The following is a 22880-nucleotide window of genomic DNA, read 5'->3' as shown; positions in this document are numbered from 1 at the left end:
GGTGAGGCTAGTGTCCTTCGCAACCCTATTGTCGCAGCTGTAGCCGAGAAGCTGCAGAAAACGCCTGCGCAGGTCGCGTTACGCTGGGATCTTCAGATGGGTCAGAGTGTGCTACCAAGAAGCGGCAATGAAGGAAGGATCAAGGAGAACTTTGACATATTGATTGTGCCCCAGTGTACCGCAATGAGAAACAGGTATTAGTAATCACTTGCAACCTTTTTCTTTTCTTTCGTGTAACGCGTTAAATACTTAAGTTGGACTGCTTTAGTACTCTCAGCAAAACAATATTAGTGTATGTTAACTAGTCCATGATTGGTTGAGCCCACATGAATATTACATTGGTTTAAATGTGAATTTTATGGTATGAAAAGCATTTAATTTTGATAGTTTCTGTGCCGAAATTCAATGCATATTTTCTCTCAAAATAATACTGGGAACATGTATTGATGATAACTGATAAGTGAGAAGGGAACACTTCAGTGCAGTTCTGAAATTTAGAATCAGACACAAACATGAGATGGCAAAAAGGGTGTGCAAAGTAGTAGATCAATGAAACTTGAAATAAAAGTACACATTTCAAGAAGCCTTCTAGAGTTGCAATAGTATTATTTTGATTTGGGAATATTTCTACTAGTATGAAATATTACTTGTGTAGGTTGGCTTGGCTTTGAAGAAATTATTTGAGGATGGTGTGGTTAAGCGTGAAGATTTGTTTATCACATCTAAGCTATGGTTAGGATTCATTTCCCAACTTCAGTTAAGGGAACATGTGAAATAATTTCCATCTTGTCAGTATATTCTTAATTTTGCAGGTCTGGTGATCATGCACCTGAAGATGTGCCATAGGCAATTGGCACTACTCTTAAAGATTTGCAGCTTGACTTCTTAGATTTATTCCTCGTAAATTTCTATGCTTGGTAGTATATTCAGTTATTCGTTTGTTTACAGTTATGTACTGAGATATACCTATAACTAACTGAATAGCAAAAGGTAAGGAGCAAAAACCTCTTCTTGATACTATTTCTGCATGGCTTGGCAATATTCTTGTCCAGAGTTAATTATGTTTGCGTATGGTCCTTAGGTACTCCTTCCGATCCATATTAATTGTCGCAGCTTTAGTACAACTTTAGTAGTGATTTAAACGCTCTTATATTTCTTTACAGATGTACTCCCTCCGTCCCATAATGTAAGACGTTTCTAGTGTCAAAAAACGTCTTACATATGGGACGGAGGGAGTACTAAAGCTGCGACAATTAATTTGGATCGGAGGGAGTAATTTTTAGGGATGGTAGATTAGTTGCACACCAATAATGGAAAACACACTAGGATTCCATATAGAATTTCTTTGTCATAGCCCTTGCAAAGATTAGTGATAATTATAATTTCATGATAATAACTGGCACTAAACATATTTTCAAGGTTATTCTGTATTTGAGGATATATGAAAGAAAATTGCAAATACAACTCTGGTGAACTGAGTAAATGAACAACAAAGCACCGATAAAACTGCTTTAATTGCACGCACTTATTACCTCGTTTGGTTGTTGAAATGACCTTATTTTACAGATTCACGGTCCAATCCGCATCAAGAAAGGAACAACGCCGAGCCTTGAAACCTTTCTCCCACCTGATATTCCTGCTACATGGGGAGCGATGGAGAAGCTATATGACTCTGGCAAGGCTCGAGCAATTGGTGTGAGTAACTTTTCTAGCAAGAAGATGGAGGATTTGCTTGCCGTCGCACGCGTGCCTCCAGCAGTCAACCAGGTTGAGTGCCATCTGATTTGGCAGCAAGACAAGCTCCGTAAACTATGCCATTCGAGGGGTGTTCATCTTTCTGTAAGTTCGATATGTCATCTCCAATGCTTTACCATTTTCTTTCAGTTTTGTAAGCTGCTGCTTGCCTCAGTTTGCTGATAATCGGTATTGCACCACTCCCATATGTTGTCATAAACTGCCACTTGTGTTGTTGCAGGCATATTCGCCATTAGGTTCACCTGGAACACCTCTACCTGGGATCATGGGGGCTAGTGTCCTTAGCAACCCTGTTGTCATCTCTGTTGCCGAGAAGTTGCAGAAAACGCCTGCGCAGGTCGCCTTGCGCTGGAGTCTTCAAATGGGTCAGAGTGTACTTCCAAAAAGCACCAATGAAGCAAGGATTAAGGAGAACTTTGACATATTTGATTGGTCCATTCCCAAAGATTTGATGGCGGAGCTCTCCGGTATCAAGCAGGCATGTCTCAAGTCTCAACACATGTGTTTCTTCTGGTATCGCATATCATTGACTTCTAGTCCATTTTTGTTGCTGGCGCTACATGGAAATCGGCAATCCTTGAGAGACCATCACCATTCTTTTCTCGGTAATATATCATTCGATAGCTCAAAGTGCTTACCCTTGCATTCTTCATATCTGATCTCTGGTTTGATCTGCAAAAAATGCAGGAAAGGTTGCTGAAAGCAGAATTCGCAGTTCACCCGCTAAGCATTTACAAAACCTTGGAGGACCTTTGGGATGGCGAAATTTAAAGCACATAAACTTCTCTGGAGTGAACAACGCACTGCATATCCGCAGTATACCTTGTGTGTTAAATAAAGTTAATTCTTTGCCTTGGCACGCTCAACAAGGATTGCAAGAATATCCGCCACAGTATTATGCAAAATGTCTACCTGTCGGAGGCCCTTCTTTGTCTAGAAGTAGTAATCAATGTCATCATTGACCTTGATGGCTACACTACCCCTTACCTTTAGGAGAGAAACCCCTCACTATGAGCGCTTGTTAAACAAAAAGGCCACTTAGCTCTGTCATATACCTTTTCAAAATTGACCTTGAATATGAAGTAAAATGTACTGGTGATCACTGTATTTGTCTCAGCAGGTTTTACTTTGGTAACTGTACTAAAGAATGCTGTCAATGAATACGATATTTGGTGATTATATGGCCACTGGCTCCCCGTATAGCTCGTATTTTATTTACATTGACCGGTCAAACGTGGCAAGTCAACTCACATTCTCTCTCCCTGCCTACGTGTCAGTGAATGGAAAAAACAAATAGAGGAAAAAGAAACATGCGTCGGTCGGTCAGTCACTCTTCACAATCTTATAGTATCATTGATAATGGAGTGTGCGCCGGTCACCGGGTCGCATACATTATATATGTAGTTGCTGCAGAACGAATAGATATACCCCCACAACCAACCCCAAGCCCACCGTACCCATCTTCTTCCATAGTCTTCCTCTTCTACCTTTGCTCCAAAGATGGCCGGGTCCTTCGTCCTGAACACCGGCGCAAGGATCCCATCGATCGGCCTCGGCACATGGCAGATAGAACCTGATGTTGTTGGCGACGCCATCTACGCTGCTGTCAAGGTCATTTGCTGTCGCTTTAATTCATCCTTGATGGTTTTGTGAATCATTGGATATTACCTGCTCACTTCAACAAACACGTGCTTGTGTTCTGAAGTTCTGAGATAAATATCAAACTATTTCCCTTGTTTTCCTTTCTGAAAGCTTCATGCTTTTCTGGCAGGCTGGATATCGGCATATTGATTGTGCTCCAGCATACCACAATCAGAAACAGGTATAGTAATTAGTTCTCTGAACAACAACAAAAACAGGTATTAGTAATTATACTTGCATGACAGTGATTCGTCGCATGTATGTATGTCCCTTCGATCGCTCAATGTGCATGCTGCAAGCAACCCGTTTCTTCTCTTTTTCGTGTTAAATACTTCAATTGGACCAATTAGTCAGCTGAACAATATTACGTTGGTCTAAATGTTTGGATTCTACGACATGAAGAGCATGCTTTAAAAAGGGACAAGTGAGAAGAAAATACTTCAGCTCTGAAATTTAGAATCAGGGACAAACAATGAGATGAAAAATAGGGTGCACAAAGTAGTAGGTCAATCAAAGCAGAACTGACGAGTACACGTTTCAAGAAGCCTTCTAGAGTTGCAATGTTATTATTTTAATTCGGAAATATTTCTAACTAAATCGAAGTATTACCCGTGTAGGTTGGTTTGGCTTTAAAGACATTGTTTGAGGATGGTGTGGTTAAGCGTGAAGATTTGTTTGTCACCTCTAAACTATGGTTAGGCTTCATTTCCCAGCCTCGGTTAAAGGAACATGTGAAATAATTCCTGTCTTGCCTCTGAATTTTCCAGGTTTGGTGATCATGCACCTGAAGATGTGCCGGAGGCAATTGACACTACTCTTAAAGATTTGCAGCTTGACTTCTTAGATTTGTTCCTCGTAAATTCCTATCCTTGGTATTAAACTCAATTATCCGTTTATTTAACTGGTATATATGTAGATGTGCCTATAATTAACTGAACACTGAAATGTAAGGAGCAAATAACATCATCAGTTCCCAATTATTTTCCATATGGCTTGAACTATTCTTATACTGTGCTTGTCTATAGTCAGTACATATTAGTTGCAATCCAAAAGAAGAAATCAAACTAGAATTGCCAGATTGGATATCTATGCCATAGTTCTTGCATAAATTGGCAACAGTTCTCATTCTATACTAATAGCCGATTTTTGTAACAGTGAGCACAACATAACTGTCCCTTGAGTGTACGCTACCTATTATCTGATTTGGTTGTTGAAATTACCTTACTTTACAGGTTCATGGTCCAGTCCGGATCAAGAAAGGAACTACGCTGAGCCCTGAAAATTTGCTTCCACCGGATATCACTGCTACATGGGGAGCGATGGAGAAACTATACGCCTCCGGCAAGGCCCGAGCAATCGGTGTCAGTAACTTTGCTTGCAAGAAGATGGATGACTTGCTTGCCGTCGCACGCGTGCCTCCAGCAGTCAACCAGGTTGAGTGTCATCCGATTTGGCAGCAAGACAAGCTCCGCAAACTATGCCAGTCGAGGGGTGTTCATCTTTCTGTAAGCTTGATATGTCATCTCTAACACTGTAGCATTTCTTTCAGTCTTGTAAAGCTGCCGCTACCTCGGTTTTTTGATAATCTGTACTGCTACTCCCATATGTTGACATAATCTGCCACTTGTGTTGTTGCAGGCATATTCACCATTAGGTTCACCTGGATCACCTCTATCTGTGGTCAGTGGTGCTAGTGTCCTTAACAATCCTATTGTCACCTCTGTTGCCGAGAAGTTGCAGAAAACGCCTGCACAGGTCGCCCTACGCTGGGGTCTTCAAATGGGCCAGAGTGTACTTCCAAAAAGCACCGATGAAGCAATGATTAAGGAGAACTTTGACATATTTGATTGGTCCATTCCCGAAGATTTGATGGCCAAGTTCTCCGAAATCAAACAGGCATGTTTGAAGCCTCAACACATGTTTCTTCCCATGTCTCATGGCATCGACTTCCTGTCCATTTTTGTTACTTCTGCTATCTAACTTGATATGGACATGGAGCCTTCAGAGATCATGACCATTATTTTCTCGGCAGTATAGCATTCGATAGCTCAGAGTGCTTACCCTTTCATTCTTCACATCTGACATCTGGTTTGATCTGAAAAATGCAGGAAAGGTTGCTGAAAGCGGAATTCGCAGTCCACCCTCTAAGCATTTACAAAACCTTGGAGGATCTTTGGGATGGAGAAATTCAAAGCACATCAACTTCTCTAGAATGAACAGACTGAATGAGCAAGTGAAAGGCACTGCATATACGCAGTATGCCATGTGTGTTGTTGAATGAAGTTAATTAGTTACTTTACAGATATTTTTCATTTCTTTCTTGAACATCTGATAACCTAATAATCTGTGCCACTGATCCAAGAAGTTTCTGAAGGGAATCGATCTGCTGTTCATTTGAAGTCTTGTGCTGTTTGTCAAAGAAATCTGATTCCAGTTATGTCATGCTTCTATGGTGTGTGCCTTTAGTTATTCTTTCTCGAAAAGTATGGTGTGCTTTTTTATCACAAAGTTGAATAGCGCTAACCGTCTGTCCGTCCTAAGCACAACCGAAAGAGGCGTGTCCATTTCAGATAATGCTGTTAAATCACTCCGTGGATTTTTTGCACAACGTTTCCGTTCCTTCACAAGGAGTTGATGCTGCTCCCCGTGTTGTGCCGTGCTACATCCATCAAGTTCCTGTGATGTACGCAGTTGTGTTATATGCTGCAGTCCCTAATTTGGCTAACGACCGTTTGTTCCGCGCCGATCCACTTTTGGTCAAATTCTTGTCCACAACAGCGAAGAGGTCCATAGGCTCTTTGCAATCTTGTCACTGATGACATACATTATGTGTGTGTCCTCTTTGCAATCTTGTCACTGATGACATACATTATGTGTGTGTCGCTCACTCTGTTACATTGATATGTCTAGTTTATTGCAGAGCGAATAGATAACCCCAGCAGCAACCCCAAGCCCACCGTGCCCATCTTCTTTGACAGTCTCTCTCTCTCGTCTATCTTGCCCCAAAGAGCAAAGATGGCCGGGTCCTTCGTCCTGAACACCGGCGCAAGGATGCCATCGGTCGGCCTCGGCACATGGCAGATAGATCCTGATGTTGTCGGCGACGCCATCTACGCTGCTGTCAAGGTCTTTTCCTGTCGCTTTAATTCCTTCTTGATGGTCTTGTGGCTCTTGGATATTAAGTGCTCACTTCATCAAGCTAGGTTCAGCTTTGTGTTACCTGGGGCCTGTAGAATCCGCCAGGATGAGTTTTAATTGTCGATCAAATTGGCGTCCTGTGTAGAAATCTCTGTTCATTCAGTTGACTTTTGACTCTGTGATATATCAAACTCTACCGCTTATTTTTGCCTTCTAAAAGTTCCATGCTTTTCCGGCAGGCTGGATATCGGCATATTGATTGTGCTCCAGTGTACCGCAATGAGAAACAGGTATTAGTAATTACATGCATGTTTTGTCCCTTCAATAGCTCAATCTGCATGCTGCAACCTTTTTTCTTTTCTTTTTTGTGTAATAACAGGTTAAATACTTAAATTGGAGTGCTCCGCAAAACAACGTTGGTGTATGTTTTACTAGTCCGTGATCGTTTGATCCCACATGAATATTGTGCTTGTCTAAATGTGTATGTTACGACATGAAAAGCTTTTAATTTTGATATATTATGTGCATACAGTTTTTATGCCAAAATTCAATGCATATTTTTTTTTCAAAACAACATTGCGGAAATGTATTGATGATAATTGATAAGTGAGAAGGAAATACTTCAGCTCTGAAAGTTAGAATCATGCACAACAATGCGATTACAAAAAGGGTGCGCAAGGTAGTATTTTTTTAGGGGTGTGTGCAAGTAGATCAATGAAACTGGCTGTAACAAGTACACATTCCAAGAATGAAATATTATTTTATTTGTGTAGGTTGGTTTCGCCTTGAAGAAACTATTTGAGGACGGTGTGGTTAAGCGTGAAGATTTGTTTATCACCTCTAAGCTGTGGTTAGGGTTCATTTCCCAACCTCAATTAAGGGAACATGTGAAATAATTTCCATTTTGTCAGGAATATTCTTAATTTTGCAGGTCTGGTGATCATGCACCTGAAGATGTTCCAGAGGCAATTGGCACTACTCTTAAAGATTTGCAGCTTGACTTCTTAGATCTGTTCCTCGTAAATTCCTATGCTTGATAGTACATTCAGTTATTCTTTTTCACACTTATGTACTAAGATATACCAATAGCTAATTGAATACCAGAAGGTAAGGAGCAAAAACCTCTTCTTGATGCAAATTCTTATTACCTCTGCATGGCTTGGCAATATTCTTGTCCAGGGCTAATTATGTTTGTGTACGGTCCTTCGGTATTTTTTTAGGGATGGTCGTTAGGTGTTAGTTGCACACCAAAAATGGAAAACGCACTAGGATTATCATATTGGGGTTCCAATTTGTGCAGTCATAGCTCTTGCATAGACAGTTCTAATTGCAAAATAAAAAAAATGTGAGAAGACAGTTCTATTTTCACGAGAATAACTGACACTAAATTATATAGTCAAGACTGATCTGTTTTTGAGAATATATGAAAGAAAATTGTAAATACAAATGTGTTAAACTGAGTACATTAATAACTGTGCACAACATAACTGCTTTAACTGCACACCACTTATTACCTCGTTTGGTTGTTGAAATGGCCTTATTTTGCAGATTCATGCTCCAATCCGTATAAAGAAAGGGACTACGCCGAGCCATGAAAACATTCTCCCACCTGATATTCCTGCTACATGGGAAGCGATGGAGAAGCTATACGACTCTGGCAAAGCTCGAGCAGTTGGTGTGAGTAGCTTCTCTTGCAAGAAGATTGAGGATTTGCTTGCCATTGCACGTGTGCCTCCAGCAGTCAACCAGGTTGAATGTCATCTGATTTGGCAGCAAGACAAGCTCCAAAAACTATGCCATTCGAGGGGTGTTCATATTTCTGTAAGCTTGATATGTCTAATGCTGTAGCATTTCTTTCAGTTTTGTAAGCTGCTATCTTGGTTTGTTGATAATCGGTACTGCGCCGCTTCCATGCGTTGTCATAAACTGTCACTTGCAGGCATTTTCGCCATTAGGTTCGCCTGGATCATCTCTACCTGGGGTCAGCGGGGCTATCGTCCTTAGCAATCCTATTGTCATCTCTGTTGCTGAGAAGTTGCAGAAGACGCCTGCTCAAGTTGCCTTACGCTGGTGTCTTCAAATGGGTCAGAGTGTACTTCCAAAAAGCACCAATGAAGCAAGGATTAAGGAGAACTTTGACATATTTGAGTGGTCCATTCCTGAAGATTTAATGGCAAAGTTCTCCGAAATCAAACAGGCATGTCTGAAGTCTTAACGCTTGTTTCTTCTGTTATCTAACGTAACTTAAAAATCGACAATACTTCAAAGATCAAAGACCATTCTTTTCTCGGCAATATATCATTGGATTGCTCCAGTCCTTACCCTTTCATTATTCACATCTGATATCTGGTTTGACTTGAAAAATGCAGGCAAGGTTGCTGAAAGGGGAATTTGCGGTTCACCCTCTAAGCGTTTACAAAACCTTGGAGGACCTTTGGGATGGCGAAATTTAAAGCAGATGAACTTCTTTAGAGTGAACAAACTGAATGAGCTAGTGAAGGCACTGCATATCCGCAGTATGCCTTGTGTGTTAAACAAAGTTAATTGTTTTGATGATATTTTTCATTTCTCTCTTGAACTTCTGGTAATGTAATAATATTTGCCATTGACCAGAGAAAAATCCGGAAGGAATCACTCTGCTGTTTATTTGAAGTATTGTATTGTTTCTCAAAGGAGTCTGCCTCAGGATGCATCATGCATGCTACTATAATGTCTGCCTTTAGTTTTTCTTTCTAGAAAAATATGGTGTGTCTTTATAGTTTTATTAAAAGGAATTTGTGCTTTTTACCACAAAGTTGAATAGTGCTACATATATGGATATAATGAAGTCAAGAAAGTCAAATCATATAGTGGGACATCGCTAACCGTCTGTCTGTCCTCTAACCGTATCATCCTCATGTCTTCCCTGTCCACGACCCTGCGCAGCAACTCTATGACTACGAGTAGGACGGCGATGTCTCTTGCGGGTATGGGATTGCGCTGGAGGTGGCATGACCAGAATGGCCTGTGTGGCCGGCGGTGGTGGAGTATCTGGTGAACCTGCAAAGAGCATGCGTATGAGCCATGCATGTTTCATAGGAAAATCATCACCATCACTAAAACATCAATTAGTGTACTAGCACCGACATATACCTGTTGTCATCATCACTGAGAGCTGTGCAGGGGGAGGGAGAGGCTGGTGCTACCAGGAGGAGCCACCGGACTGCGGAAGGTGGAGGCAGCAGCCGGACAGTTGGCTGCCGCCACGCCATCGGAGTCGGCTGGAACGCCGGCCTAGCACGGTGTGAGGGGCATGGGGGAGTGTGTGCTTCGCAACTAGGCAGGTTGTCTGATGGTATGCCTCAAAGTCTCCAAGATCCTCCGCGGCTTGCTCTCAATACACTGCCATGCTGCTAGATTCTCGGACGGAGTCATTTCGTTCCCCATGGTCAGTCGGTTAACTATCGCGGCAGTCTCTTCTTGAGCCTCCAGCGTCAACTGGGCTTGCAAATTCCCTAACAGTTAGAAATCGGTCACTACTTATGGTTCCGAAATATGAACTGAATAAATGATATAACCATATTGCTTACCGAGTGATCTATGACGCTAGTCACGGAAGAACTGTAGTGCGTCTCCGAAGCTGAAGTCTGAGCCGTCTCCATGTCCTCAGGGTCAGCTCTTGGTATGTAGCAGAATCTCATTTGTGACCACACCATAGGTAAGCCTCGTGTGCAGCTAGGTCAAAGAGCGCCTCCTCGTGCCAGTGAACCGAGCTTGCTGTTCTCCACTGCTCAACGAATGGTCTCAATTTTGTTTCCCAATCATGTGCCATCTTATTTCCACCCTTGCGGCTGTACCTACAATTGACGAGTTTTTTTAACATAAGTGAGAAAATATATGACAATAAGCTTAGCTTCCAACAAAAATATATACACGTAGTTCTGGATGTGAGGTTGAATAGGATCTGCTGGCAGGGCAAAATATATGATACTAGTAAATTTAGTTGCCAAAACAGATATGCACTTACTTGTGGACGTGAGGTTGAATTCTAAGTCTCCTAAGTACATCTTCCTGTTCCATTACCCTCTATGGACTCCATTTCCTCAGCTTAACCCACCGGACCCATACGAACTACTTTTATTCCCCACCCCTCATTGTCATCTTCCCCAGCTGATGATCATGTTAAGTTTGGCATCCAGAAGCAACCAACCCTTCTCCTTATGACACAAATTCCTTCTCAGTGGGTTGCACTAATGCAGCCTGAAGATTTTACCGAGCATTGCATGGTCGGGTCAAAACATCTGGTCTCTAGTGCTTCTGATGGCAACCAGCAGTTCCATTTGATATCGATTACTGCTTTATATTGACAACATATTTGTGAAGGATCATGTCGGCCAATCATTTGCTCACCAGATGTTCGGCCTCTCCCAATCGGTTAGAGGCAAGGCGACATGGCTGAATTCAGTGATATCGACCCCATTAAAATTTTAGGATTGAACAAACAAGCTAGGGCAACATGAAGGATCTGGTGATATGTTTCAATGTTTGGCCTCTCCGAACCAGATAGATGCAATGGAAAAATTCAGCACCCTTAGTGGTTAGATGCAAGGCAACATGGCTTAATTCAGCGAGGTCAACCCCATTAATTTTTTACAATATTAGCTCAGGTGCCGTGCATTAAGTTATAATAATACTTCAGTATTGCAATCGAATAAATAACTAAGCAAAAAATTAAACAGGTAACAGTACATTTTTCAGACACTACAAACTCCAACACAGCTAAAGAATCTCTAATAATAAGCATAATTTTTAGACAAATATCCACACAGGCTAGTGCGTATTGCTACTTAGATCTACACAAACTACTGACCAGAAATAAAACCATACATACCATGCGAGGAAGCGTTCCCCTCTTCTTCGAGCTCTTCTCGTCCGCTTGAGCGGTTCCCCTCGTCGTCGACCTCTTCTCCTGCGCTTGAGCGGTTCCTCTCCCCGTCTCCTCCCTCACCGAGCTCTCGCTCATGAGCAGCCCATCCCCCTCACTTCTCTCTGGATCTGTTTCGGCGCAGCAGCGACATAGGAGGAGACAGGTATAGTTTTTTTGTTTTTTGTTTTACCAAAAGAGACAGGCTAGCAAAACTGCAAAAGGCTGGGCGTCGGCTGGCTGGGTTTCCAGGCTTGGACGATAGCCTCGAAAGCCCGAAGACCCGACCCATGCGCCCACCATCGTTGTGGGCCGGCGACCCACGATGCTCGTTTGTCTTCTGGGTCAAAAAAAAATATTGTTTCATCGTACCCAAAAAGCAAGGCACATTTTACTGTGTTTGGACCGTAAAATGAATTTGACTATGATTTTTTTAAATACATCTATAAATTAGCCTAAATACTTAAAAGTGCAGCTGCACTTTTTCGGGCTCCCGAGCGCATGCTCATAGGGATCCGGCTTGCCTGCTCCCTCTCCATGCTCCCACTTCATCCTACGGTTGTTCTTTTCCCTTTTTCTTTTCTAATCTAATCATCTCCCCCCTGATTTTCAGGGGGTGGGCCCGGGCCTTATTTTCTTCCAATCAAATCAAGCCACGTATGCGGGAGCACGGATGGGAGCATGGGAAGGGAGCAGGCAAGTCTCGTCCTGCTCATAGACCGAACGATGCAAGAGACTGATTCTAGATTTGGTAAACTACCCACCCACTTATTCTATATATGGAAAGATTCTTCAACTACAGTGCGTTGATTTTTCTTCACCTCGTCCGACCAACCGTGTCAACCCAACGATGACGTAACGTGCATTAATTCTCGTACAAGAAAATTCAAAAAACTATAACTTTCACACCGCGTGTCGGAATGATGATCCGTTTTCATCGCTGGATTCCTTTTGACGAGCTCTTCAAAACTAGATCCCATGTGAATATGTTTTGATGATTTTTTTAAAAGCAACTTTGATGCTAGATGAGGCAATTTTAGTGCTAAACATGAGCAACTTCGATGCTAGAAGAATTGCACCATGTGTATAAGTGAATTCGCCTAGTAGTCTCCTACTTAGTTGTGTGCAATAGGTAATAGGTGGCTACATAGTTCATTGCCTACCATACTGTAAAGTTGCTCACCGTAAAGTGGGAAGTTGTCTAACATGGTTTCTTAGTTGTCTGCCTCAGAAATCAAGTTGCCTACATCGCTACGAAGCTTCCCACGGGTGATCCGCAATTGCGTAAAATACTATGAAAGTTGTCCATCAGGGGACCTAAGTCGCCAACGCTACTGAGCGCACAGTTGTTGGCTAGTCAGGTCGCGGTGTTAGATGAGAAGTTGCATAGGGGGTTATCAGAAGTTTCATAGCAGGGCGGATCATACAATTGCCTACAAAAATTCTTAATTTTTAGTCGAGTTGCCTACAAAAATCATTGAAATCTTCAGATATAATGACGGAAAACACACATGAGTTGGCTAGTAAGGTCGCGACGAGCTTTTCAAAACTAAACTCCACATGAATATGTTTCTTTAATATTTTTAAAAGCAACTTTGATGCTAGATAAGGCAATATTAGTGCTAAACAGAAGCAACCTCACTCCATTAAAAATAACTAATTAGCAACAATAAGCATCTAACTAATGATACAAAACAACTTCGAAATAGAGGTAGATAACATCACAACTTTCCTTCTACAAGAGGCAACTTTAGTGCTAAAAGCAGGCAACTTCACTACATTATGTGTCCTAGTTAATTTTGTCTAATTTTCTCCTAACTTCCTCGCCAGTACCTCTAAGTTGCCTATTGTTCACGCTAGTATGTCGTTGTTTCTAAATTGCCTATAATACTATGAAGTCATCTACCGGTAATGCTCTTGTGTCTACTATTGCTAGTTATGGTAGGCAAGATGATGGTGAATCTTGGCTGCTTCAAAGTGTTTGTAGGCAACTTAGAAAACAATGATAAATAACTTCATAGTATTGTAAGCAACTATTTTGGAAAGTTAGGCAATTATGCAGCAATTGTAGGCAACTAATTACCAATAGCAAGCAACTATATATCAATCGTAGGCAATCTATAGCATGTATAGGCAATTGAACATCAAGTATAGGAACTGACCATCAACAATAGGTAATTGAGCAGTCATGATACGCAAGTTGGGATAATGTTAGCAAAATTCACAGATACACACAGTGCAATGAATTGCTTTTGTATGTAGCACTAAAGTTGCCTTATGTTTTGTATGATTTTTCTCATTTTTTACGCAAACCAACCTAATAGTCAGTCCTACTAGGCCAAAAAGAAAAGTTGCTTCCCTATAGCACTAAAGTTGCCTCTATAGCACACAAAGTTGCTCGGAAAAAAAGTTCATCGAAACCTACTCATATGGGATCTAGTTTTGAAGAACTCGTCGCGAGAAACCTGACGGTGAAAACGGATTTGAATTTTGATATTCTAATCAAAAGTTACAGGTTTTAAAATTTTTGATCCCCTAATAAATGCAGGTGGGATAGTTATGCGCGCGCATTCGGCTTCCTTTTTTGGTTGTCCTGGCTGGCGCGCGGAGTGATCCTTCCTTATATAGGAGAGCGCTCGCTCCCGCGTACGAGCGCACGAGCGCCAGCGAGCCAGGTCCATAAATTACTATCAAAGCATGTGAATATTTTTCCCGAAAGGCCGAGGGCAAGATTCACGGGACCCAATTACAATCAAAGCCTTGGGTTCCGAAACCTTCTTCTACCGGCAGCATGCTGTGAGCATAGCTCGATGGTGCCTCTGGGCCTCCGCTTTAGCGGAGTAAACTTTTTAAAACCTAAGAACTTCTAATCCGAACTCAATTATATCCTCATGAATCGTAAAATCAAAAAAATATAGTTAAAAATGAATTTTATTTGCCCAAACATCATTGAATGTACATGCGTGTGATTTTGCATGAAGAAAAAACATTCCTAATGCTCTAGGCAAAAAATAGTCAATGGTCCAAAAAAGACTATTTTTGGAAGCAATTTGACGCACTGATTTGTTTTTTTTCAGAGAATTAGGAATGTTTTTCCTTCACGAGCATTTGCAAATATATAGAACATCCAACAATGTTTTTGCCAAAAAAACTGAATATTTTGATTTTTTTTTTTACTTTTTTACTACCTCCGTCCCAAAATAAGTGACTCAACTTTGTGAGTATTTTACTATTCCTGGCTGGTACATTCCTAATGCTGCACTGATTTGTTTTTTATTCAGAGAATTAGGAATGTTTTTCCTTCACGAACATTTGCAAATATATAGAACATCCAACAATGTTTTTTGCCAAAAAAATCTGAATATTTTTGATTTTTTTCTACTTTTTTACTCCCTCCTTCCCAAAATAAGTGACTCAACTTTGTGAGTATTTTACTATTACCGAAAAAGGCTTTCGCCCCGCTTTATATATAAAGCAAAGATCCACAGTGCCCGGTACAACCGCACTCGCCCACCACCAACACACACACACATCCAAGGCAGGATACATAGGCGCTAAGCACAGCAACACACACCCTAGCACTACAAGAGCCGCGGGGGACTTCATCCGAAGAAGTGACGCCACATATGACGAACCGTGGGCTCCAAGCCGGTGCCTTCAGGAAGGATACGGCACCGGAGCGTCGCCACCGCCCGATCCGAGGATCAGAGTTTCCCCTGGAGCACCACGACAGGCAGTGCTAGCCGCGACGACACCTTCAAGAAGGGAGCGATCTGACCTCTCGGCGGCGCGGGCCGCGAAGGCTAGGGCTGCGGGCGGCGGCCTCCTGGCTGGTACATTCCTAATGCTCTAGGCAAAAAATAGTCAATGGTCCAAAAAAGACTATTTTTGGAAGCAATTTGACGCACTGATTTGTTTTTTTAGAGAATTAGGAATGTTTTTCCTTAACGAACATTTGCAAATATATAGAACATCCAACAATGTTTTTTGCCAAAAAAATCTGAATATTTTGATTTTTTTCTCTACTTTTTTACTCCCTCCGTCCCAAAATAAGTGACTCAACTTTGTGAGTATTTTACTATTCCTGGCTGGTGCATTTGAGCTCGGGGGTAGAAGATTACTTTCGGGACAAAAAGTGTTTTGCAAGACAAATATAACTATACAATTTGTATATGTTGAATCCATGTGTTTTGTACATATTAGTGGTCAATGTCATATATCGAAGACAATAACATTTCATATATTAGACCATAAAAATTCAAATGCGCCTTGTGTTTTGGAACTAAGGAGCATTTACAAAACAAATTCTAGTTAACCCAGAGTCTACTCTCTGAAGCATTTCATCAAACAAGTTTTATAACTGGGTTATTGCCTCGTTGGCACAACCTGCTGAGTTATGAACTCTTCATGGGATACGGATGATGGCCGGTGTTGATGTCGGGATATGCTAAGAGGACTGGTAAGTGGTCGTGGCTCATTGGCGGCGCGATAAAAATGACGCCATCATCGCTCGCATTACACATGGCAATAATGCAATATAACTTGCACCAAAGAAGAAGAAAAGAACCCGACTATGGATACATTTCAAGACTCATAATGCTAGAAGTTTGAAATATAATCTTAGTTCTCCTCCACCTCATCCCTGGACAGAGAGATAGCTCTTGTTCGCCAAATACACAATCTCTCTGACAACTCTGGTGTTTCATGTACAATCATATCATCCCACTTATGGCCTTTGTGTAAGTTCCTATGGTCCAAGTAAAGTTTTAAATACTTGAAATTTAGTGCCTCATTTAACATGCAATATGTGTCAACGCTAGATTTTACATGCACCAGTCCAGACTCCATCAGTCCATCGCACACATTATTACCAAGCACATATTTTGTATGACTTAATTTTGAGATAAAATACTCAATCCAAAGCAAAAGATCATGTATTGCTCTCACAACATGGCGGATATCGATTGTAGACTCGTCATCCAAAGTACATACATTGCAAAGATTAAACAATACCACAAACATTACACGTCAGATTAACACCAAAAGTGGAAATGCAAATTTGAACTTTGTTTCGAACATGACCAAATCCTGGCGAGAAATCTCTTACATCTAAATATGTGCATGTTGGCGGTTGCTATGTTTGTAACTTATCTAAGTTTCACCTAAATGTAGGTTTCATAGATGAATGTGAACTTATATACTATGGACTACATGTTGAGTTTGGATAAAATATAAGGTAAATTTTGTAATTATGATGACAATGTTCCACAAACGACAGACCATAGTTGGAAGTTCCACCACTAGCTGGAACTTCGATATATTTGATTGCGGGTTGATTTTGACAAATATAGAGTTATGTTTGCAAAAGGAAATAGTGTGTGAAAAGTTGAATCTCAATGGTCTAGATTTTAGCATCATATGGGCCAGGTTTCAAAATTCCATTTTATGGATGTCATTCTCTATTGCTAGATTCAGACCCTAGCTCTGCCACTAAAACATGCAAACAACTACAAAACTAATTAACCAAGGCAAAATCAACTGCAAAATCCAACAACATGGTTCATCATGACATGCAGTAATGATCATCTAAAAACCCTCTACGCCCTACATAATGAATGGAAACGACTAACCATAGTCCAAAAGGACGGTACCCAGTTCACATCCACGCCGCCTAGTCATGTGCTCTCGCAGGTGGTGAGCAGTTGCCATAGATGACCTCACGCCAGATTTGTCGAAGGAAGCGGGTAGATGCGGCACAAAAGAGCGACCAAGTTAGGAGAAAGACATGGCAATCATCTTTTCATCTCCCTTATGCCATAACTTGAGCGGGCACATTGCTTTACAGGTGTATTCGGCGCTAAAATCACACCGAAAGGTCATGTTTGGAATGCAGCCATGGGGCACCCTTACGCCCTACCAAAAATTTCCCCGTTGACTGCTATTATGGCCACCCATTTGGATTGGCACCAACATTTCGAATCGACGACAATTTTTCGATCACTCGGTTCGGCTTTCACACCCACATGTTAGCGAGATTGCGGCGGCAAAATCTTTCGCCATTTTTTGGTGGGGACGGCTGAAGCATGATCCAAACGGACACAAATATACCGAAGAGAGACATGTCATTTGCCACGTGTGTGCATGTCCGACGTGCCATGTTGGGACGCCTACTTAATTTGGACTAAATTGTTCTGCAAGACACTCCTCCTGCTTGCAACCAGGTCTGCAGGTAGAGGGCCGGACGGATTACTACAAGGGCAACACAACCGAAACATCTTCCCGTCTCGGTCCATCCATATCCGTAGAGCAGATTCAAACGGAAACAACGTGAAGTTGAAAGTTGAAACAACCTCGGACCTCGGGTGATCGACCATGCCGACGAAATACTTGATCGCCGCCCTCCCCGTACAATCCGCCGGCGGGGACGCCGCCGCCGCCGAAAACTCCCTCTGGCGCAGCCTCGAGGACTCCCTCTCCCAGCACGCCATCGACACCCCCCTCTACCGCGTAAGCATATAAGAGCAAGCCTCTCCTCCGCGATCCTCCCTTCTAGCTACTTCAATTCAATCTCCCCGAGCTTGATCACTCCCTCCTGCAGTTCACGGTCCCCGCCCTCAAAGGCGGCACGCTCGACTCCCTCCTCGCCCTCAGCGACGACCTCATCAGGGTGCGCCCCCTCCCCTACAAGCTATATATAATCTCGTTCGCTAGTGTTAGGGTGTATTCTGATCGTTGTCGGTCTCTGTGCTTCCGGCCGTGCAGTCGAACCTGTTCATCGAGGGGGCCTCGCATAGGATCAGGAGGCAGATCGAGGACCTGGAGCGCGCCGGAGGCGCCGGCGAGGGCGGATCCCTGATCACCGTCGACGGCGTCCCGGTCGACTCCTACCTCTCCAGGTCTGTGCATTCAGCTGTTGGCTTTCACGGCCGCGTCTGCTTAGCTTAACTGAAGCTTTGCCTTCGATTTTCGTGCAGGTTTGTGTGGGATGAGCGGAAGTACCCAACAAAGTCGCCACTCAAGGACATCATCGCCAGCATCCTGTCGCGGATCACCAAGATTGAGGATGAGATCAAGGTGATAAGTAACTCTACTTCTTGTTTATCCGAATTCTGCTAAGATAGTGGAGCATTAACACTGGTTAGCCGTGTAGCTACATGCATTGTGGGAACTGTATATGTTGGATAGAGTCTACCAAGTAATTGTACTCTTCAGCTACACCAAGTTATTATTATACTAACGTTAATACAAAGTTGAGTCATTTATTTTGGGACGGATGGTGTCAATTAGTAGTGGTTTGGGGCTCGATCTTGAGTTTATGGATCTTCACCTCGTAAAAATGAAATCCCCCCCCCCCCCCCCCCCCCTCCCCTCTGAAGTATTGGGTAGAATTTCGAATTTGAAGAAACTCAAGATTACCTTTTGCAGGTTCAAGCAGCAAAGTATAATTCTTGTAAGAACCACCTTAGAACAGTCTACAGAAAGCAAAGTGTAAGGTAAAATACCTAGATGTTGCTAGAATGTTGGCAACTACTCAGCCTCTAGAATGTTGCTGAGTTCTTGACCTCAAGTTTCCTTGCAAAATAAGAAAAACATGTTTCTCCTTCCATTCATTGTTTTTCCTACTCTAATTGGTCCGCCTTTCTTGTGTGACAGTTTAGTCGTGCGTGATCTGTCGAACCTGGTAAAACCAGAGGATATAATCACTTCGGAACATCTAGCAACACTTCTTGCTATTGTTCCAAAATGCTCCCAGAAGGACTGGTTGTCATGCTATGAGTCACTTGACACCTTTGTGGTAAGTTTGAAATTCTGGGTATGCACTTGAGTAGTGATAATATTGGTGGCAAACTGTCATCTCAACTATTTTAGCACTGTCATTCATTTCAATAACTGCCTATTCTACTTGAGTTTTTTTTCCTTTAGTGTCAATAATCATGAACTTGACATCATATATATCTTTCAAATTACAAGTACATTTGACTTGCAACTCTTTCACTCAAATGCTGTTTTATTTTCCCTTATGAAGAGCTTATCCTTAATTCTTGCCCCAAAAGTTGGAGTAAATCGCAAAAAACCACCACAATTGTGCAAAAGTCATCAAACACCCACCAAAATGCATGCTTTCTGGTTGGTTTTTTCTGAAGCATTGAAAACTTCGACCAAATTTTGGTGGTTTTTTGCAATTTACTCCGAAAATTTGTTCTATTTGCCATTATATTCAGTTGAGCTAGTTGTTGAATTATAGGTACCGAGATCATCTAAAAGGCTTTATGAGGATGATGAATATGCACTCTACACCGTCACATTATTTGCGAAGGTTGTTGGCAACTTTAAAGCACATGCTCAAGAGAAAGGTTTTCTGGTAAGTTTGTTGCCCATGCCTTCTTTGGAACCTTGTTTACACTTACCGTAGTTTCACAAGCTAACTTTAATCCAAGGATCATTCGGTATAACACTAAATGATCTTGATTGTTGCCCATGTCATTTTGTTAACTTCTTTAGTCAACCATTAATTTCTATTTCTTATTGGATTCCAGATCCGTGATTTTGTGTATAGTCCTGAAGCACAGGAAAGTAAGGACGACCTGGAAAAGCTGCTGCAAGATGAAGAAGCTATGAGAACGTCTCTTCTACAATTGTTATATGCCAGATATAGTGAGGTATATGCCTTTTGCAGCTTATTTACATGTTCCTGTCCAAAATGGCGCCATTTTTTTTAAAACAAAAGAGGGTTTTGACTCCACTGACTACGGTTTTCTGTGAGAACCATTATGTCATGGTGTCTGACATCTTAATTTTCTTCAGTTCTTGTTACGATTGATAGTATTATAGTTTCGACAACGAAGCCATTAGGTGACACCCATATTGACTGTCTGGACATGATGATCCTAGCATGTCCAAATCAGGTTGATTCTGACTTACTAATCTGATATAGTGGTTGTTCTGATTGTGAACAATACACGGTTATCACTTGGTGGGTTCCTCATGAGTCGCGAATCACGACAATCTATGTTCATGCATGGTTCCTCAATTATAACTGCTTTTACTGACTATGGTGCAGGTATTCAGTTCCTGGATGCACATATGTGCTGTATTTGTCTTTGCAGAGAGCATTCTTAGATATGGTTTGTCACCATCAATCCTGGTAATTCTTGATTTCCTCCACTGTTCTATCATAGTCGCTCTTATAATTTCGTTATCTGATCATTAAACCTGTTGTTGCTTTTGCTTCAATCAGTGTGTTATTCTAGCACCGTCTATGGAGAGTGAGAAAAAAGTAAGGGACATCTTAGAAGAGCATTGTGGCAATGCCAATAGGTAACTCATTGCTTGGGTTGCAGTCAGTTGCGTTGTTAGTTAGTTACAAGTCACTCGCATTGTTTTGCTAATTGAACGTTTGAATTGCAGCAATGATTTCTGGAAATCTGACGATGATGGTCTCGGAGGTGAAATCCACCCTTATGTATCCTCCACCATGAATGTCGTGTGAGTATGAGCATATAGTGCTAGTGTGCTCCTGATATCTCCATGGAGGCAATGTTCTGGAGCAACTATGCTTTCAGTAATCAACAGATTTTTCAATACACTGTTATTGACTCATAACGTCGCATTAAGGAGATACAAGCGTAACGGATTCACACCCGGCCTCTGCAATATGAACCAACAAATTGTCACAGCGCAAGTTTGGTCATATTTTTGGCTTATAGGTAGCTTATGTCCTAGAAATGAACTGACCCATTTGTAGCTTTGGGAATCTATATTTTTTGACACAAGACGGAATTCCCGTGTTGGTTTTACAAATGTAAATATATATTTCTGGCACGATACAGCTACTCGTCACAACGAGAGTTTGAATTGTGTTGTTGCAACTAGTTTGTCTTGGTAGCTGATACAACGTTGCATGCCATTTTTGCAAAAGTGATTAAGGGGACTAAAGATATTCACTAGGTATGTCAACATGCTTTAATCGCATGGAAATGAAGAAAAGGTTCTTAGAAACCCTAAGCAAAGAGGAGGAAGCAAGGCGACATTTATTTATGCATTTGTTCTCTATGTTTGAGTAATAGGGAAGATGTACTATTTAGGAGGTGTTCGATTAGAGTGGGATGAAAGCCTAGCCTCCAAACGCATCTATTCCAAGACATACGCCAATTAATATTTTAATAAACAAACTAAGTACATCGAGATGTGACAATTTTATTATCAATGAAGTGGTAACTTGGTCGATTACTTGGTGATAGCCTTTGACGAAAAAATTTATAAAGATCCTACTAAGACAAAGTCGATTGAAAGAGTGTAAACTGAAGCTCACCATATGAGAGCCAAGACATTTCATTTTCAAATTCATAAAGAATTTTGATGATATCATATGCTTTGTCTCCTAGTATATGTTTTCTTGCAAGGTACCATTGATCATCTCTAGTCGAACTGTCAAAATCTATCCCCTCAAAAGACTCCTCAAATCTTAACTCCTCAAATATGTGGAGTTATCAAAAAAGTCGTCCCCGTTGAAGTGTAGATGTTGATTGTGTAACCCATTTTCATAAGTTTGGACTTTTGGTTGCGTTGGCTAGTGCATGAAACTTAACATAATACCAGTGCCTAAGGTCTTGAGTTCAAGTCCCGGCTTTCCCAATTTCCTTTGCCATATCTCTGAATCTAGGCCTTTCCATCAGTTATGACTTTTGCTTGCATTGGCTAGTGCATGAAACTTAACAGTCCCTAGCCGAACTTCTAAAACTTAGCTCACTAAAAAAACATTGACACAATTTCATTTCAAACACAAATTTAAACAACTTGATTACATAATTAAACAAAGGTAGCACATCATACATAACATAATTAGACGATTTATCACTACATATCATACTTAGACAACTGTAAACTACTACTCATCGTCGCTCGTCAGAGACCTCTCCCCAATTCACATCGAAGAAAGGGATCACCACCCTCTCCCCCACCGGAGGGTCCGGCCTCATTGTCGTTGTTGCTACGACGAGTCGACGGCTTCACATCATCCTTTTTGGACTCAAACCACGCTTGTTCCTCGACGACGAGCTCCAGATTCTTTGAGGTGAGCTCGGCCATATAGGCATTGTCGATGCGCTCGACCTCGAGTTGGTTCATGGCCTCACGATTCTCCCTATCCTCGTGGTGAGAGACCATTTGTGGATCGACGAAGTTAGGGATGCGGCTGCCGAGGAGGAAGTTTACCTACATGTTGCGGTCGTAGTAGTGGACCATTGCCACTTTGTACGTGCGCGTCGCCTGCTCCGCGGACTGTGGAATGTGCCAAGCCACCGCTTCTCTCGCGTGTCCGAATTGCTCATCCCCGCCGCCAAGTGCCCCCACAATGGGGGGGTATGGATCTCGAGTAGGCGGCGGTGGGCGCTCGATGGCCGCACGGACCCATTCCAAACGAAACGTGGATATGGGGTGGCCC

At 41.9% G+C, this 22880-nt stretch overlaps 4 protein-coding genes and 1 long non-coding RNA gene across 6 annotated transcripts; 4 read left to right on the top strand and 1 right to left on the bottom strand.

Moving 5' to 3' along the window:
• Positions 1-825: 825 nt before the first annotated feature.
• Positions 826-2888, top strand: LOC123182238 (aldo-keto reductase family 4 member C10). Its single transcript, XM_044594742.1, has 4 exons — positions 826-900; positions 1567-1839; positions 1976-2360; positions 2443-2888. The coding sequence occupies exons 2-4, from the start codon at positions 1654-1656 to the stop codon at positions 2715-2717; spliced, it is 846 nt and encodes a 281-aa protein (XP_044450677.1). The 5' UTR covers positions 826-900; positions 1567-1653; the 3' UTR covers positions 2718-2888.
• Positions 2889-2899: 11 nt separating this feature from the next.
• Positions 2900-5764, top strand: LOC123182235 (NADPH-dependent aldo-keto reductase, chloroplastic). Of its 2 annotated transcripts, XM_044594740.1 has the most exons (7): positions 2900-3366; positions 3527-3577; positions 4014-4090; positions 4164-4251; positions 4629-4901; positions 5035-5303; positions 5510-5764. In XM_044594740.1, the coding sequence occupies exons 1-7, from the start codon at positions 3256-3258 to the stop codon at positions 5610-5612; spliced, it is 972 nt and encodes a 323-aa protein (XP_044450675.1). In that variant the 5' UTR covers positions 2900-3255; the 3' UTR covers positions 5613-5764. The 2 variants fall into 2 exon arrangements, with proteins under 2 accessions (XP_044450675.1, XP_044450674.1); XM_044594739.1 differs by lacking the exon at positions 5510-5764 and having other exon boundaries at positions 2904-3366; positions 5035-5376.
• A 386-nt stretch (positions 5765-6150) lies between these two features.
• LOC123182234 (NADPH-dependent aldo-keto reductase, chloroplastic) lies at positions 6151-9154 on the top strand. Its single transcript, XM_044594738.1, has 7 exons — positions 6151-6522; positions 6774-6824; positions 7308-7384; positions 7466-7553; positions 8083-8355; positions 8474-8731; positions 8904-9154. Exons 1-7 carry the CDS (start codon positions 6412-6414, stop codon positions 8985-8987), a joined length of 942 nt encoding a protein of 313 aa, XP_044450673.1. The 5' UTR covers positions 6151-6411; the 3' UTR covers positions 8988-9154.
• Positions 9155-9344: 190 nt separating this feature from the next.
• LOC123182241 (uncharacterized) lies at positions 9345-11622 on the bottom strand. The gene is made up of 4 exons (XR_006492072.1): positions 11405-11622; positions 10104-10370; positions 9667-10028; positions 9345-9573 (listed from the first exon to the last, which is right to left on the bottom strand). It is a non-coding gene; the product is annotated as an uncharacterized lncRNA (long non-coding RNA).
• A 6049-nt stretch (positions 11623-17671) lies between these two features.
• LOC123182233 (V-type proton ATPase subunit C-like) lies at positions 17672-21318 on the top strand. Its single transcript, XM_044594737.1, has 11 exons — positions 17672-17944; positions 18036-18104; positions 18200-18333; positions 18412-18511; positions 18863-18930; positions 19091-19232; positions 19683-19799; positions 19975-20097; positions 20499-20582; positions 20676-20755; positions 20846-21318. Exons 1-11 carry the CDS (start codon positions 17810-17812, stop codon positions 20925-20927), a joined length of 1134 nt encoding a protein of 377 aa, XP_044450672.1. The 5' UTR covers positions 17672-17809; the 3' UTR covers positions 20928-21318.
• Positions 21319-22880: the final 1562 nt, after the last annotated feature.

Source organism: Triticum aestivum, chromosome 1D (assembly GCF_018294505.1).
Source record: "Triticum aestivum cultivar Chinese Spring chromosome 1D, IWGSC CS RefSeq v2.1, whole genome shotgun sequence".
NCBI lineage: Eukaryota > Viridiplantae > Streptophyta > Magnoliopsida > Poales > Poaceae > Triticum > Triticum aestivum.
This window is presented reverse-complemented; position numbering and strand designations above follow the sequence as displayed.